The 18,656-nt window shown below is 41.5% G+C and overlaps 1 protein-coding gene across 1 annotated transcript; it reads right to left on the minus strand.

Moving 5' to 3' along the window:
* Window positions 1-296: 296 nt before the first annotated feature.
* On the minus strand, window positions 297-15,222 carry IL20RB (interleukin 20 receptor subunit beta). The gene is given in 9 exon segments (XM_075166039.1): window positions 297-422; window positions 1,012-1,157; window positions 1,481-1,631; window positions 4,883-5,007; window positions 7,885-8,075; window positions 8,778-8,904; window positions 14,498-14,567; window positions 14,570-14,592; window positions 15,009-15,222. Coding segments are annotated over 9 exon segments (1,173 nt in total).
* Window positions 15,223-18,656: the final 3,434 nt, after the last annotated feature.

Here is an 18,656-nt window from a genome sequence, read left to right on the forward strand (position 1 = left end):
AAAGGAACATGAGTTAACTCATGTCTGGATATGGGTATGGATATGGAGGGAAAGTATAGACACTGGCAGTTGTCACCTGACCTTTACTTGCTTTTTACGTAGATGGATGAAGATGCTACGAAGAGAACCAGAGCAGGCCACATGCTCATCATATACAACACCTTTGGTTTGCAGCAGTTTTTAGACACAGAGAAAACAATGTTACTTATCGGCACTCTGAGGAAAGTGGCTGGGGCACAATCTGCCAGCTGTGTTTAGAACATCTGTTTCCACAAGCTGTTTTTTTCTGGGGTGCTCTAAAGTGTTTCTTGAATCCACAGTCGGAGAACTTCTTCTGAGGGCATCACATGCACCATCAGGTCACATTGCTCAGCTTCTTCACTGCCACACAGTATCAGCTGGGTAGGGGGCTCTGATACTTTCTGTAAAACAAATGCACTCACTCAAACACCCTCAGGATGATGAGCTAGTCTGTCTGTCTTGTACTTTTTCCCCACAAACCGTTCCTCTCGTCCTTCCTGCCACAACTGCCCAGAGATCCAGTGCTCAGGAACCCACAGCCACAAAAGGTGCTGCTTGCATTCTCACTTGAACTGGACAGCACATTTAAGCTACTGACTTAAACATACTTCTCCTGAGTGAGTGAGAAAAGAGGCTGCTTTTGATGATTGGTTTCTCCTCACCAAGGAGTTGAAAAGCTCAGTGCTGGTACCAGGGGACATGGAGCAGTGTTGCCAACGACACAGCTGTTCTGGTCAGGGAAGGTCAGTCCATGCCTCCCAGGCTGCTTCCCCACAAGCACCAGGAGCACCTTCCCTGTTCAGGGCTCTAGGCCGAAGGCAGAGACAGCCGTGCAGCCAACTCATGTGGGCTGCTTGACCCCTGCAGCTCAGCATATCACACTGGAATGAGCAAGGCTTCCTATGCATGTGTCTGCTTTTTCTGCCTGCCCCATGCTCCTATGAATACCCAGCACCCTAAAACCCAATAAAGTACAATAAAAAAAGTTACCAGCGTTTCTGGCAGGACAGCAACAGGGCAGCAGGAATACCGAAAGATTTTACTTGTTTTCCAGGTAAGGAAAGGCAGGGTCAAAGCAGCCACAGCAAAGCCAGCAGAGGAGATGAGGGCAGTAACCAGCCACATGGATCTGCCACCTAGAAACAACAGATGCAGCAAAACTGCTCAGAGAGACTGTGAGGACAAACCACTCAATACAGTCAGCCTGCACCCTCTGCGGCTGCTCTTCCCACCCACCCTGGTGAGATCCTTTGTTGGCACACTCCAGGGAAGGATACCAGTGCCAGCGTAGGCAGCTGCACTCCTGAGTCTTCCTTTTTTTACCTCCCTCAAGGAACAAAAGGGCAGCACATTTGCAAACAAGACAGGAGATATCAGGTGGAAACAAAAAGAAGAGCTGTGGGCTATCCTTCTTGGGCATGACTACATGAGGGGAGTAGGAAGGAAGGCTGGCTGTTACCTTGTGCCCTCACGCACTGTGTCTGGCTGAAGCTGCTGCTTCTGTTGATCGTCTCGACGTACGTCTGAGCTTTTACACAATAATCAGGTCCTGCCTCCATGGTGTCCAGGTGAACCACAGAGCTGACCTCTTTCACCACCTTCTGTTGCATCTGCCATAGTCCCAGGAGAGAGAGCATCAGAACATAGGGCAAGGACCTAACTGAGAACAGGAGTCTTAATATGATGCTAGCCCAGACTTTACTGGGAGAAAAAGGAAGGAAAGTAATAGGAGCAGGAGGTGTCGGAGAGGATTGGGTGCATAACAGAAGAGAGGGAGAAAAGCAGCAGACAAAGAAGCACAGTGGAGTGCAGAATGAGACCACACATGTCTGGAAGGGTAGGAGGGGATGGAAAGAAAGAGCTGTGAGTCAGAGGCATAACGATGATGCTGGGCCACAACGCTAGACCATGACCTACTCCCCTGGTGTAAGGGCTTGATGACCGAGTAAGGTCTTGACTGATCTGAGTTTTTGCTGGGATGCCAAAATCATGCCTGTGCTAGCATGATATGATAGAAGTGCCAGAACCCATGCTGTGATAGGGGTGTGAGAGCTGGGTCAGGACTCTGGAGCACAGAGAGGGGATGGACTAGGCTAGTGAGGAGCAAGCGAATTTGGTGTGTGCAACTGTAACACTTAAACAGCATATGAACACCAGTACATTATTTTCTTGCAATAAATAGGACTCCATTAACTGCTAGCAAAATGAAGTTGCTATTCCCAGTCTCCCCAGTCATGAGAGGACAAGTAACAATTAGCTAGTTGCTCCTAATACTTGTTGTGTTGCAGATGCGCTCACAGCAGGCCTGATCAGCCTCCAGCATCACACACATACCTCCACCTCCAACAAACCAGTAGGGCTCTCCTAGCAGGGCAAGTCCTTCTCTCCGTCAAAATATCCTTCTCCACAGAAACGTGATCTTGAGGGCCATTAGTTTGAGAAGATTTCAAGGACAAAATCAGGTCAGTGACTACCTGGGGTGTGTAACCTCTTGCAAAAACCTCAAATCAGACAAGTCAAATGTGACAATTATTAAAAAAACAATTAAAAGAGTCCCAGCAGAGAACTGGACATGTACTAAACAGCAAACCTGATGCTTGTGATGGTCCAGTTGGTAGAAACTATTCTGAAGTTTGGAATTGATGTTTAGGTGATTAATATCATTTACTGAAGAACAGTTAACATTTCATTCGTAAAAGGAAAGCAGACACAAACCTATATTATTTGTTCTAAAGTGTCAGAAAGCTCATGGACAAGGTTGATCTCGTCTACTTGGATTTCCAAAAGGTAGTCAAGAAGATCTATTTCAAAAGCCTATTAAGCTAACAGCCATGGGATAAAAAGGCATCGGAGCTCTGAGTGCAGAGACCAGGCTGCAATGGCACTGACCAGCCCTGCCTGGCCCCTTCCCACCTTCCCCCTCCTGTCCACGGTCCAGGAGCCCCATTTAAGCTCAGCCCAGGACCTTCGGTTCCTGCCTGAGCTATGCAGGAGGTGTGCCTGTCTCCAGACTTGTCTCCTGGATGGACCTTCGACCTACATTGTACTTAGCTTGTCTCCTGGATGGACCCTTGTTAAGTACATTGCAGCCTCGTCTTCCAGCCCTGTCTCTGGTCCTATCTCCTTTTTGCTCCTGGTTGGCATCCCTGTACGGACCCTGGGCCTGGTTCATCACTTGTCTTGTCTGGGGCTGCTGACGGACCCTGTTACCAGTACCTGGTTCTGCCCACTGTGGTCAGATCCTGCGGGTCTGTGCCTCATTGGCGAGGGCACTGCTTGCACTGGGATCACCCTTGGCTCCTGCCTTGCCTGCTCATAGTGAGCAGCCCTGCTCCTGCTGCTTCCTGATAGCAGAAAAACTTTTGTATGGTTAAGTTGCTAATCCTTTCTCAGAGTGGAAGGAGGTCATGGTGGAGACCCATGCAGATCCGTGCTCACCACTCTATTACAACAGATGATCTGGAAGAAAAATGAAAACTGATACATGCTAATAACACTAAAAAGCCACTTCAGAATAGTAAAGATGACAGGCAGCTGTGAAGAACTGCAGGAGGACCTTATAATAAAATGACAAATGAAATTCAACACAGATAAATGTGAAATGATGCTCATGAAAATTTTTCTCCTTCATTTTTACACAGTCAGTGACTTGACCTTACGTCGAGCATCCCCCATCAGAAACAGGAACTTGGGGTTCAGGTTTCATGGAATAGTCAACTCTGTGGTAGTCACACATGTTAACAATTGCTGGGAAAAGAAAAGAGTGTGAAGATGTGTTTCATTCTATGGTGTTAACCCATAGTGCTCCTGCACCTTGAACTGTGAAGGTTTACTCCCTGCCCACCTTGGTCAAGACAAAAAGAGCTGGAAGGGCTTCCATAAGGAACAACTAAGTAGGCTGGGAGTCCTTGGCCTGGAAAGAGACACACAATATAAAACTATTAGAGTGGTGGGGAAAGTGAATAGGGAATAACTGTTCTCTCCCTCTCCTAAACCAAGATTTAGACTGCACAACAGTTAAGCTGCAGAACTCCTGGTTACAGGAAGTTATACATGCTAAAGTTTACATGGCTTGAACAAAAATTCGTCAAGGGCTATTAATGATATCAGTTCTGGCTCAGGAATTTCCTGCAGTCATGTCTCTGAAATCTCAGAAAATAATCTAAGTGTAATTACACACAGGCCCTCTCCTTATTATTTTCCTTGGTCATCTCCATTGCCCACTGGCAGAGAGCAGATACTGGATTTGAAGGTCCCATGGTCTGACTTTATATGGCTGCTTTCACGCTTTTATGTTCTTAGGTGCTATGGAAGCACCAAGTTCCCAGGAGAAAAAAATAAAATTGATGTCTAATGAAAACAGAAGGACCCAAATGGAACACAAATTGTCACTGCTTCAGTATTACCCAGGTGTAAGCAATGCCCTCAGCTAAGCAAGTTACAGCTCACTGTCACAGGCAAGCTGTTTTACAAAAAACTCCTGAGAGAACTTTGTCAGCACCTCAGTGTGACACCTTAATCTTAGTCTGAGTAAACCAAATGATGTTCAGAGAAGAAGGTGAGCACAAACACCTTCAGTTCCTGACTTCTGGTTTCTTTCAATAGTTGAGGTCTCTGAGGGGATTCCTCCGATTCCTCTTCCCAGAGAAGGAAATGTGGAAGGAACAGACAAGGTTCTCCATGGAGGTAAGAGCAACCCACTGGTATGGGCAGAGGAATATGGCACATTGACTCCAGGCATGTCCTCCAGCCTCACAGCAGGAGCTTGGACTGGCAAACAGGCCCTGGGCAATGTCTGTATGCTTTCACTCGAAGTATGTGGGCTCTCTGTTATTGCCCAAAACCCGAGGGTAAAACTCACCCTACTCTCCTGGCCCTTCTTCCAATAGAGAACACAGAACTGAAAGGCAGGCCCCATGTCTTCCAGCTCCACTAGTAAATGATACCCATCTGCTATGACCTTCATCAGAGGTGGGGTCAGGGAAGCTGCCAACACAGAGAGAGCACCATTATCACACCAGAGGCAACCCTTAAAAACTGTCTTCCCTTTCCCAGCTAGGAGAAGAGAAGAAGCTGCCATTGTGAGCACAGCAACGTTAATCTGGAATAATAGCTGGTTGATTCAGTAGGGCAGAAATTTCTCTCTGCCCTACCTCCCAGTATGTCTAGATATTGCAGCTGACTTTGAGCAGGAGGAGGACCATGACTGGCATTGCAAACAGGAGTTTGGCAATAGCTGAATTGCACAGAACTTGAAAGGTTTTGAATTATCTCCAGTGGAGGAAGTGTCTGGCCTGAGGGTCCCGTGTGATCAACCAGCTGGGCGACCAGAAGTTGAGACACCAGATCAGGCCAGTTCTTCTGCTCCTGGGCATTAGCTTAGCACTAACATACAGAACAGGAGCTGTGAAACCACTGCTTCTTCATGGGAATTTTGGCAGTTACTCAAAGGTGAAGGAAAAAGCAATATGAGCCTCTGAGCCTCAGGATAACTCTGGTATTTCACATGAATCCTGATTTTCCTTTAGTATCTACATGGTTTTAGATAAACTTGGGCTGATGACCTGTTGTGACTTAAGTTCTTGTAAATGTATGCAAGTAAATCTGTAGGTGATTTGCTTCATGCTTACTTTGATATTCAAAGCTTTGTTCAGTCTGAGGAATATTAGTGAAACAATCAGAATCAATCAAGCATGTACGAAACTACACACTGTACATTTGTGAATCGGGAATCAAGGCAGCACAGAGATCATATTTGTGCTACTTATGTATGCCATTCTTTACCACTCTGTTGTAGCTGAAACTGCTTTCACCCTCCTTGCTTTCAAGAAAGGAAGAAGAGCAATGTATAGGAACATACAGAAGAGATGTTCTTAATAGAATTTACTCTTACATCCATTGAATTGCCATGCATACTGAGCAATAAGAAAACATAAAATCCAAGTATGTTCATGATGAGTGTGCCACAAATGGGAGGCCTGGAAAACTACTTTATACTTTTAAATTAAAAGCTGAGAATCTGCTTAACATGATGTGTCAAAATAAAAAAAGTGATAGCATCATTTGAAGGTTAAAAACAAATATTGGGCTAATGTATTAACAAATGGACATTGCAAGATGCAATTACTAACCGAACAGGAGCATTTATATTTATCTGTGTTGGCACACTGGATACTAACTAACTATCTGAATTTTGATAAATGAAGAAGTAAGACTGATTAAATTGTTAGTTTTAGGAAGATCTTTTAAAAGTCTTTTCCATGTGTTATCATACTTTATGTATATCTACACTTAAGGCTTTGACACTGGAACTTTTTTAGTCTAGAAGTACTGTTGGCTGTGCTAATGCCCTAACTGTCTATGAACCACATATGGAACCTGTGGGCTGTGGTTTGAATTCCTTAGTTCCTCTCAGACTCAATGCCAGGTTTCCTAAGAGATGCAAAAGCAGAGACAAGGGAAAGTGAGCAGTAAAAATGTGTAAGTACAAGAACTTACAGTGACTTTTCTTTCTCCTTTAAACATTTGTCCATATATGCATATTCATATTGCAGCCCATTGCAAGCTGTATCCTCTGAATTTTCACAGCTTAGCCAGAGGATTGTATTGAGGTCTCTAAGACACAGGACCAAGCTGTCAAATACTTCACTGTACCATAAGAAAGTTGCTGCTTTTCTTCATGAAGAGGGTCAAGCTAAGTAATATCCTTCCCCTGTCTCTGCCTGACAGTGTGGTCTGTGGCTCAACCCTGCGCCACCATAGCTGCTGGCAAAGGAAAGGATTTTTCACGGCTTAACTCTGTGCCACCATAACTCCTGGAAAAGCAAAGGATTTTTCATCTAAAGCACTATCTAGAAAACACTTCCACACCAAGAGACACACTCACAAGTGTGCCACACTTAGGTGGCACTTCTGCGGGTGCTGCTTTGGCTAAGTGCTCTGTATGAGTGAGGACTGCTCACTCATGAAGTAGTAGATAACTTCCATGACTGATGAAGGTTTAAGATAGGGTCAACTCTGGCCTTGGACAGGCAATTTCTCCCCTGGCTAAAACTGATGACTGCTGCCCATCGCAGACTGAGAGTTGCACTCCAATAGTGACCTCAACAGAGGTTTTCCACTACAGTTTCTGTCGCTGAAAGCAGTTGACTACATGGCAGAGAACAGAGGTAATGATTCCAGTGGAACGCTGGAAATAGTATGCTAATTTTAGGCTGCAACATGATCCTTGGGTTGAGCTGGGCCTCAAGCTTTGCAGGAGTTGGAAGGATATGGAGAAAATACCCTGCATTGCTAGGACTGCAGCAATGCTACGGTTTCCATTTTTCTCTCCTCTTCTGAGGTTACTTCATGTACCTGACAACATGGGAGGAGGGAATCATGTCTGGAAGGGAGCAGGGTTCCCAGGACAGCATGAGGCAGATAGAGGGTGAGATGGCTGGTTTCTAGAGTAAGTGCTTCCATAGGGTCAGGTTCTGGACCCTCAGAAGTGACTAGATGACACAGACTAGATGGAACATTGACAGCAACCCTGATTGACCAGAACTCTGCGAAATCAGGGGCAAGAGTGGCCAACTTGCCAAAAGAAACGCCTGGAGTCTTCTTACCTATCTTTGAAGTCCTTGAAATTCAAGCCCTGGTAAATTTGGCCCTGCCTCAGGAGGAACTCATGTCCAAGAACTGTCTAAGAGTGAAATATCCCAACGCAGCATGAGAGAAGCTGAGAAGTAGGATGTACTCTGTGTGTTTACGTGCTTTGTGTGACATGCACAGTACACAAACGTGCACATGAGGAATCCCTCAACACCAAACTCTGAGAAATTAACACGACCGATGTAGCTTAAGCCAAATAGCAGGACTCACTTGTAATGCGATTGAAGAAACCTTTCAGGGTGCCCCATTCTGATCTGCTAGCACCAACGTCTGCCCTTACACGCAGGTTATAGGCCACAGTGGCTGAGATATCCTCTGTGATGTTACACACTGTGGCTGTGATGAGTGAACATTCACAGATGGGAATCCAGCTCTCATTGGCGTACTCTCGTTCATACTCCCTGAGGAGAGGAAAAGAAAGCCGACAGGCAACAGTCTGATAGGAGATATATCTGTGACATGGGCTAAGGCTGTTTGCTAGTTCTTTCCAGGTAAAACCAGTACTGGGATACATTGGGGCTGGAATACCAGGAGTATATGAAACCAGTATGGGTGTGTTTTAGATCTTATCTAGAGAAAATCTCCCAGAGCCAGCTTGTTCATGAGCCAAATGCGGCATGATATTGTAGGAGGTGGGGATAGCCAACGCAGTGTTGATGCATCAAATCCTGCCCACTCCCTTGACTTGATCATCCCTGGGAAAACAGAATTCCAAAGCCATACTGTGACACAAACCAAACTCAAGATGTAGCAGAAACCCGTTTAAAAGATTAACACTGAATAAATCTCAAATGTTTTCTCTTTCCTCTTCTAAATAAACTGTTGCTAATTTTCCTAACTTTTGAATTCTTTGGACAGAGGCAGTTTTCATATGTAGGCTTAATGCACACCTTAGATTACTCAGGTATCTATTAACCTGTAAACAGTCTCAGAATTGGAGCAAAAGGATTTTTTTCCCCCACTTGTGATCAACAGTGCTGGAGTATCAAACTTCTCTTACGCTTGGGAACTGAATAGTGCTCAAGACATCCAAACAGTGCAGGATTTTAAGTCTAAGTAAACAGTGTTCAAAGAGCAAAGAAGAAGAAAAAAACAGAAGTTACCCCTGAAACTCCACAGAGTATCTCACAGTTTCTCCCTCGACGATCACAGGACTCCAAGTTAAGAAGTGTTTCATGTTGATAGAAAGAATGGAGATGTTCTGAGGTGCTGGCAACAAAGCATCTTCACCTAAAATTCCCAGCAAAAGAAAAAAAAGAAAGAAAGAAAAAAGGTATATGAATATACTAGGAAAAAAGCTTAGAAAAATAGTGCAAAACTGTGTTTTGCATCAGAAATACACACTCTTCATTTCACTACTGTCACTTCAGTGTTTGAAAGTATTTTACAGAGAAGAAGAAATGACAACCAAAGAGCAAACGACAGAGCAGTTAGGCTGGCACTGCTTACAGAAGGGCAAAGCATGCCTTTTCATTATTTCAGTGTTTTTCATTGTATCAGTAAAACAGTGAGAAAAGGTCAAGCTTTTATAAAGCCATCCAATTTGATTTAATGAAGTCAAGTAACAGATACTCTATTGCACTCTATAGACTGTTCCAATGGATGTCATGGTTAGAAATGTGATATTTCTTTCCATGCTTGACTGGACTGAACACTGTAGAAGATCCTAGCTCTAGTACAGCTTTTTTCATGTTGCAGGATTCTAACAATTTAAGTGCTTGTAGGCTGTAATCAAAGTACCTCTTAATAGAATAAACTTATTCAATGGACTAGAAATGAAATTATTACATTACTCTGAGATCATTAAAGTATAAGTATGGGATGATACCTACAGTGTAGTTAATTTTATCCTATGGCATCTTAATGTAAAATCCTTAGCAGTGCTTGGACTGGAGCAGAGAACGCAGAATTCCCCACAGGCACATCCTGCACTACACTATGGGAACAGACTTCTCTTTGTTGTGCTACTTTCCAGCCCCAGGAAAATTACGTTCTCTCTGCTCAGCAGGGAATGGTTTCCAAGGAACCATTGGAAGGGAGGAATGGATGGAGCAGTTTCAACCAACTCAGTGTAGCAGTGGTCATTTCAACACTCTCCCAGAAATAAGGTAACTGTTCTACCACAATATATCTATGTTACCTAAAGATTATTTCCTAATTATTTTTTTTAATTACATCTATTTCACTTAACAAGGTCTATCTTCCATTAGTCTTTAACTGTCATTAAAAGAGGGTGTCTTCTTTTAGGCTGTGTTTACAAAGTTACCCAGTTAATGTCAGTTGTTGTACCCAGGATCAAAACCAGGTTGACAAGTCCATGAGCAATGTTTTCATGCTGATTATTCTTTTAAAGCATTGGAACAACATCGGACTTCTTTCTGCTCTTAGAATATTCCCTGTAATCATATCTTTATAAAATCACTAATGATGTGAAGAGCCTTGATGTCAACTCTTTTATGATTCTTTGGCATAAGTTATATGGATCTGTTGACACAATGCTCGGCTGTTCTTTAAACTGTAAGTCAGATATCTATGGGATGAGAAGCTTTCTTCCTTGACATTTAGATAGCAGAAGAGTCACTGTCTGCCATATCAGCAGTTCTATTGCTTCTGTCCAGTTGGGGATCCATACTACTGTCAAGGCACCTTTTGTCTTTCAAAAAAAAAAAAAAGTCTTTATTGACCTTCACTCTGCAGCTCAACCACCATTTGGTCTCTTGTATTCTCCATGCTTCTCAACATTTAGATTGTTTGCTACTACTTTTCCTTGTACTCTTGGTTCCCATGTTAATTGGAGTTGGCATACCTAAGTGCGTGAATTATCTAACAGACTTCAGTTACATGATCAGACACTAGTTTTTCCACATGACTCATGCACACAATCATGTTCCAGGTCTGAACAGAGGTGAACTGCACTGGAGTGTTTCCTAATTTTCTAAGGCTGTGACTTTAGGATTTTTTGTATATATATTTATTTTTATTCAACAATACTGGACCCTATCTTATTAAACTGTCTAGAAACCAATTTTAAAAGAAGAAGATAGTTCTGAGTTGGACTATCTGCTTTTTCATGGCCCAAAGATTATTTTGTATCTGGTTGAGACCAATCTTCATTTCCTGGCTATGCTTAGCTTAGTACACTGTTTTCCCGCTTTGCTGGCAAAACCAGTGACTCTTCTATTGGCACAGTGAGACCTGACATCTCACTTCAGCTGAACCACAAAAGTTCGTATACAGACACTAAGGTTTCTTTCTTCCTTTCATTAGGAAAAACTCTGGGCCTAATGACAGTGTATGTGTCTCTATAAAAAAAAGGAGTTCACTGATTTAAGTTTCTTTTTGGTATTAATAGATTCAGGATGGGCACAAACCCTCCCACTCACAAGAACTCCTCTCCAAGAAAAAGAAGATATATAAGAACCTAATACTCATGTGTGTTATCTACAGAGCATATTTGCTGATTTTTACAGGGCCACATACCTTCTGTGGCAAAGCCATAGCACACCGCAGCTATTCACTCAGTGTCATGGAGTGTCTGCATTTTAGTATCGGAAAACTAAGTCACCAGCACTGCAGGTAAGACAGTGGTGGTGGGGTATAGTGTTATGGACATATAGTTCACATGAATGGTGCAGTAGTTTGGACATCTGCCTTCAGACGAAGGGAACTGCACCTCTAGAGAAAGATATTCTTTACCTTTCATAATCAAAGAATACAGAAACAGGTATCTGTGTGGGCATAAGTATACATATATATATGTGCGTGTGTGTAGCTGTTACATGTAAAAATTATAAGATTTTGTGCTTGTAAGGTTAAATAATTAAATAACAAATACACTAAAGTGAAACTTACGATTCAGCTTTAGTATGTCTCACTTGATTGTATATACAGAGATGTTTGTAACTGCATAACCATGCCCTACTGCAAACACAATGGACAGCTCTCAGGACTGAATCAAAAAGGTGTAAAGCTAAAACTTGAAATCTTTGCATCCAGTACACAAACTAAATGGGGTCCCTGAGCAATAAAAACAATGATGCACTTCCCTGATTTCTGCCTGGGACCCAGAGCCATGCTGAAAACTGTAGTTCAGAAGAGAGGTTCATCCTCTTCTAAAATATTGCTGATCTAGACATAAGGTATCCTGTTTCATATACAAACAAATTATATTCATGGTTTCTCCAATCCATCTGTTGCAACAGCCCACAAAACAATTGTAAGCAAATACACACTGGGAGAAGAGACAATTCTAGGTTACATAAACAGTGAAAGCACCGAGTATAAACAGGGAAGTACGTTGTTTCAGTACTAAAATACTCCATTAACTCTGGTCTATGCATTTTGAAGGGAAAAGAAACAACAATCATACAAAGTGCAGGAAACAACTGGATAGAGTGAGCAGGCAGGACCCAGAAGGCTGTTAGCCCGGGGCTGTGTACCACTTCCATTTGATTTTGGATTCACAAGCAATATGTAAATAGCCTCACAGGAAAAGCCAAACTAGAGTCTTTCAAGCCAGGGTACTGACTCTTACCCCAACATCTCCAGTCATGCCAAAGAAAAGACATGTCTGGATTTTATCTGTAAATAGTATTTTTGCCTCCTACCCGATCAACAGTATATTCCATTTCATTTGTTACACAAAGAATGGATTTCCATTTAGAATGGTGATGACTTCTCATTTAACATTTTTCTCCTCTTTGTGTTAAACTTAAAATTAAAAAAAAAAACATTTTCATTATCAAGTCCAGTACATTTGTGTGTCTTATTTTTCAGTTTGGAATGCCTTAAATAAACCCTGATAAAATTCCATTGCTCTGGGATAGATTTTGATACCCTTCTTTCTCTGTGAATATAGAAACAATAATATTTCATCACTACTACTTCATCATTGCTTGCTGTTAATTCATCACTACTATCACCACTACTTACTGTTAAATGTAAGTGAACACTGCAAAAATATTAATAAAATTACCATAATAGCCTCTCCTTTCAGGGGCTCAACAAACACAAGAAAAAACAGAATCAGTGTTGCATAGTGTTCAAAAGTGCTTTCCCTCATCTGTGCTTTTTCTGGCATGTCCCTTAAAATTTTATGTACAGGGCTGAGAAATCCTTCCTTACTGCTGTGCTAATAAGCATTGTCTTTTAACTTCCAAGCATTGTACCATTTAATCTCCTTTTTCTAATCTGGAGGACAACAATGTCACCAGCTGCTTCTATCTTCGAGCATGGTCTGCCTCTCTGCATTTGAGGAAATTTCAGTGAAGGGGAATCTGACAAGGGAATTCTGAACTCTAAATATAGGTGACAAGAAAATAGAGTAATGTCTATAATACCCCAAAAAGCTAAAGGAATTTCTTTGTAAGCTAAATGGTGAAAATGAAAGCTGTACATCTTGAACTCCTAGAAACATAGCATTTTAGACAACAATAATAAATTATGCTAAACAATCTCTTTGGCTATAACTCTAATTCCCCTCCCTCATTTGCCGATTGCACAAACTGACTGCAAAAGGCAAGAGCCTAGTATGTACCCCCTTGCCTCTTTTTCTCCCCAGCACCCGGGATACAAAGCGTGGACTCCTGGCCTAGATGGGAACCACACTGCTTTCTATCCTGGTGTCTGTTCTGCGCAACCACAGGGGCAGATTTAGAATAAGCCTTCAATCAAAAAATGTTCTTTGCTCAAAAAGGAGACTAGGACACAAATTTTCATATTTCAGGTCAAGGCAAAGAGGATGAAGGACACAGTGTAAGTTATCCCACCTTTCTCTCCTACTGTCTGTCACAGTGTAGAAGACAAAATTGGATGAGTATGCGGCTGAGCAAGGCTGGCAGTCACGACACACACAGGCAACATCACTCCTGTGCAGAAACATCACACAACTAGCCAGGCCTTAAACAAAAATACAGAAAAAATAAAACCAAATTTCTTTAAAGAATAGTTGCCCAGCGCTGCCATCTTTTAAAAAACATTTGTCATAATCTTCCCTATTCCACAGAATAAACTTTCAGACCATATGCAACTTGACGACGAGTCAGTGGTTTCCATACCTAGCAACTAAAAACTATAAATAATGATCCAAAGTGTTTTCCTGGCCAAGGAAGCTACAAAATTATTTTTTCTGAGGCAGAGAACAAAATGAAGGAAGACACAACCTGAATTCAAGAGCTAAAATAGCACATTTGGAGAGACAGAACTGAGCAAAATCCGAGCACGCTGGCAAGCCATGTTTGCCCTCTAGAGGACTGACCATCGCAAAAACACTGAAGTGTAGTCAGGAGATCTGAGGCCAAACTCCTTCTAGAAGATGTGTTTGGAGCCTAGCATTTACTTGGAGAAGCAGATTACAAATTGCACAACCTCCTCCCAGGGTAAAGGAGACCCTTAGTGAACATTTTGAGCTATTCATTACCACTTTATACCCTTCCTCTCTGACCCTGCATCCGCTCCACAGGCAGGACATCCCCTGTGCTCAAAGAGATCAGCATTAAAAGAGGACTCCAAAGTTCAATTTCTCACAGAGCAGCAAAAGAGCAGAGACAAATACAGTATTAGTAAGTTAATTTCCTTCAAACTGAAAGTCCCCTTTAGATTTCAGAATTGACTTGCAGAACATAGAATTTATGGATTGTCTTTTTCATTTGCTTATCCTAGTATTAATTTTAGACAAAGAATTAAAATTCAAGATCACCTGACCTCATAGTATTTGGCTTAAGTTTTGTAGCGGCATCTTTAACAAAAGGACAAAAGACTTTTTGTTTCTCACAACCCCTTCGTCTTCTGACTTAAATCAACTGAAGATATTTTAGTGATTTACCTGTGAGATTTGGTGCAATCAGAGTGCTGAGGAAGAAGCAGATGAGCTTTAGTGACATTTTGCTCGCGCTTGTTGCCTTTTCCCGCATTCATACCCTGTTGCACAGCTCAGAAATTTCCCTTCCTAGACAGGGAGCCCTGTCTGAGCCAGCCATGATGCGATCGACGTGGAGACTCTAGAGGAATACTGCAAACACCAATTCTCTGCCTGTCTGCACCAATACCAAAGCTGTATATACATTGTTTGTAGGGGTGTAGTTACAAGGAGTGCCACAGTAATCTGATGCCAGCATTTCTTTACAGGTCTGTGCAACTGCTCAACTGGATGGCATAACTCTGTTTCACTTAGTTAGCAATTACATGTGTTAAACAAAGACATTATAAGGAGGAAACAGGATTCATTGGATATTTCCATATAGTTTATATAGCTGTAAATGCTCATTTTTCTGCTCAGCCCCCAAACTAGATAAATCCTGGTGCTTGGAAGCACCCCCAGTATTAATAAGGCATGCCTGTAACCACAGACCTTGCACACAGGAGTGGTGAAGGACTCTGTGCCTCTGGGCTGGCAGAAGGGAGTTGTGTGCGCTCCAGTTTATCTTCAAATACTATTTTCATGGCATCTATGTTGGGTGTGTACTGAGGACATTCTGTTTTCAGATCTGATTTGGTGCAGACACATGTATCCCAAGGTTTTTCCATCTTCCAAGGCCCATTGCTCTCCATCTTGCCTCTTGAGCAAAGCAGGCTCTTCAGCTTGATCCAGCTCTGAGACCTTCTTAGAAACCCAAACCACCTGCTGGCTCCAAGGCTGCAGCAGCAGCTACCTTTGTGCTTGTGAGGCTGGTTTCTTCAGAGGCCAACGGAAAGACAAAGTTTAGGTGGAAGCTTGTTATGTTCTGCAAAAAGCCATTTCAATCAAATTAAATTCTGACTGTACAGATAATGGGGGAAAAAGCCAAATCCTACCAAATGCTTTTAGCTCTGATGAAAGCGAGTGTTAGAAACCTCGCCTCTAAAACCTCTTCCTCCTCCTTACAGTTTGTCACCTTAGAAAGGGCTTTTATTTCTTAAAAAATTTTTTTTCCTTTCTGATATCTTTTAACAGCAAATACATGCCTACTGTTTTCAGTGGTGAACTAAAAGGATCTGTCAAAACATGTTTAGTCCATATTTTCTGAGGAAAGAATTTTTTTTATTTATTTATGAAAGAATAAAATTAGTATTCAGATAGTCACAGGTCTCCAGATTCTCAGACATGGAGGAACAGCACAAGCAGCTACACCCCAAAGTTTGCTCCTTCCTTCCACCCTCTCCCTTCCTTCCCTCTTTCCTTCACTTCTTACTTCCCTTGCTTTCTCTGCCCTCCCTTTCCTTTCCTCCTCCCTTCCTTTGTTCTTTTTGTCCTCTTTCCTTCCATCCTTCCTTCAGTTCCCTTCTTCCTCCATTCCTACCTCCCTTCCTTCCTTCATCCCTTCCATCCTTCCTTTTCCTCCTTCCCTCCATCTTTGGGACACACTGAAAGGCACATGCTTCTGTATGTTTCCCAAACATGGGAATGTTTTCCTTCCATGGTAGAAGGATGTTCTCTGAAAGTATTTCATAGCTTTCAGGTAAACTTTTATCTTCTTGCTCTTCATTATCCCAGTCTCCTACTATTTTTATCAAATGTCTGTACTGAGAACCAAAAGGTGGGTATTGTGGTGAGTGACTTCATTATTGCTGTGAAATGCATGCAATGTCCAAGAGGAAAACATGGATGTGTTTAACAGTATTAGCAATAAGATACTATGCTTTTGCTGAGAAGCAAAATAAGTATTTGCAGAAGGCAGGCAAAATTTAATTGTCAGTTGAAAAAAATCTGTTCTCCAATCCTGAGTTTTGAGCTATCATTCAGTTAGGCAGATTCACAGAAAAGAGTTTGCATACAGTTTGCAACAAATTTATTGGGATCAGGTACACAGCTAGAAGTTTTCCTTTCCAAAGATTTCTCGCTGTCTGTGAGCCACTCAGCCACCTTTTCAAAGGCGGGGAAAATGAATACAGCCCCATATCAAAGTTAATCACTTATGAGCAATAAAAGACGTAGAGTGAGTCTGCCATAATAGTAAGGATTGCAACTGCCCTGAGTTATCAGCAAGACTCTAAAATGAAAATTATAATAACATTATACTATATTTCCTTCCTTGATTATAGCCACCTAAGGCACAACATAAGCACAGAAATGGATTTGTGAGGCATCTAAAGAGAACTTGAGGTGGAAGCTGAAGGTAGCACGTATACAGGACTAAGTTGTGCAACACAGGAGGCTTGAAGTGATTATTCAGGCTGCAGCAACAACAGAATAAAAGTGACAAAATACCTTCTAAGACTTCCCTTTATTTTGAAATACTGCATGAAAATATTTGGCTTGAAAGAGATAGAAGTACTCTTTCAATTTTACTGTTTTGCTTTCAGAATTTTATCAGTTTTATAAATCATCATTTTGAACAAATGTTTTGATAACTTTTCCGTCACAATTATGGTTACATTAATGTTTCAGTGAAATATTTTTATGTCATTAAGCATGTATTTCTAAAGATTAATATCTGTCTGATCAACTCTGGTTTGTAATGCTTGCCTTGTATTTCAAGTAATTCAGGCCAGTAGTTACGCCAGTAAGCCTGGATGTTGAGACCTGATTCAGTTCTTTCCTCACTTGCAGATTTGTGATCTTGGATAAGCAACCTGATTTTTCATCAGAAAACGGAGCACAGGACTTAGTTTAAAAAACAACTTAAGGAGCTAAGAAAAAACACTGAAAAAAAGATTAAAAATTCACAGATCAGTAGAAGTCAGTCAGAACTAGAACCAGATCAGTAAGAAACTATGGATAATTTCCAACAGTTGCCTGCTTTGGAGGTATTCTGGATTATTTTTGTTCATACAAATCAATGCAAAATGTTGCAAAACTATTTGGATGGTCAGTTTAGCACAGTTTACCATCAGCATCACAATCATTGGCTCAGGAGATGGACAGAAATAGGATTCTGTTGCATCAAATTTGACTAACATAATTTTGATGATACTCCAAATCTATATCCAGAAAAAAAAGAGACTGTACAGCCCTTGACATGCTATTTGAAGTCAGCCACCAGCTTAACCTTGCCAGGAAACAGTGGCAGAATATGTAAACAGAGTTGAGCTTTTGGTATGTTTGATACAAGGAGAACTCCTAAAATAAATTGGTAATAAATTGATTTATTAATACTTGGGTAACTTGGCTTTGCAAGTGAAGATCAGCAAAAGAAAGACAAAGAAATACTGATAAACTGTGGAACTTGCCATAGATTTTTAACAATTTTTGTAGCAGCTCATGAGGAAAAAAAGCTGCCACTACCAGGAAAAGGAAAAATTGACTGCCCTAGGGCCTGTGAGTATAATTCTGTTTCTAATACGTGTGATTGAACAGGGGAATTCTAAAATAGATCATGACATTTGCCAAACTGACTTGCAACAATGATAATTCAGTTTGTAAAACAAAGGAAATCAGCAATAATGCACAAAAGGTAAGGAAAACAGTTCCATTACTTGCTACTATTCTGAAAAAAAAAATATTGCTCAAAACCCAGAAGGACGTTTACAAACATAAGGCTTGCTGATAGATATGTCAACATTTCCTAAAGGAATACCCAATTTAGAAGGATACTAAAGCAAAATATGTAAATCTGATACGTTTGTTTACATTCTTAGTAAATCACAGCAAGTTTAGCTCTGTGGCTAGCTATTAAGTGTAACAGATTTGCTAGGTGAATGGAAATCACAGAACTGATTAAGAAAGCTTGAGAAAACCAAGTGTGCTGGGGAAGAAGTAGTTACCAAGTTGAGCTATGCAATTAGTTGCAGGAAGAGATAATATATATGAAATAGGCACTTATTCAGAAATAGGCACTTATTTGAAATGTGGGCTGCTAGAACTTGAGAGCGCTAAGAGTACTTGCTTGGATTTCCTTATGATAATAAACATATATAAAGGCCCAGTCGGTATCTTATAAATTCTTTCTGAAGAAAATCCTTTTAAAGATGTGCATCAGGTGAAACAAGAGGTTGACAGACTGTTTGCCGTGATGAATAGTCCAGCACCTGGGGACAGACTTTTGGGACTATTGCCACTGTGGTAG

Source organism: Calonectris borealis, chromosome 16, assembly GCF_964195595.1.
Source record: "Calonectris borealis chromosome 16, bCalBor7.hap1.2, whole genome shotgun sequence".
Classification (NCBI taxonomy): Eukaryota; Metazoa; Chordata; class Aves; order Procellariiformes; family Procellariidae; genus Calonectris; species Calonectris borealis.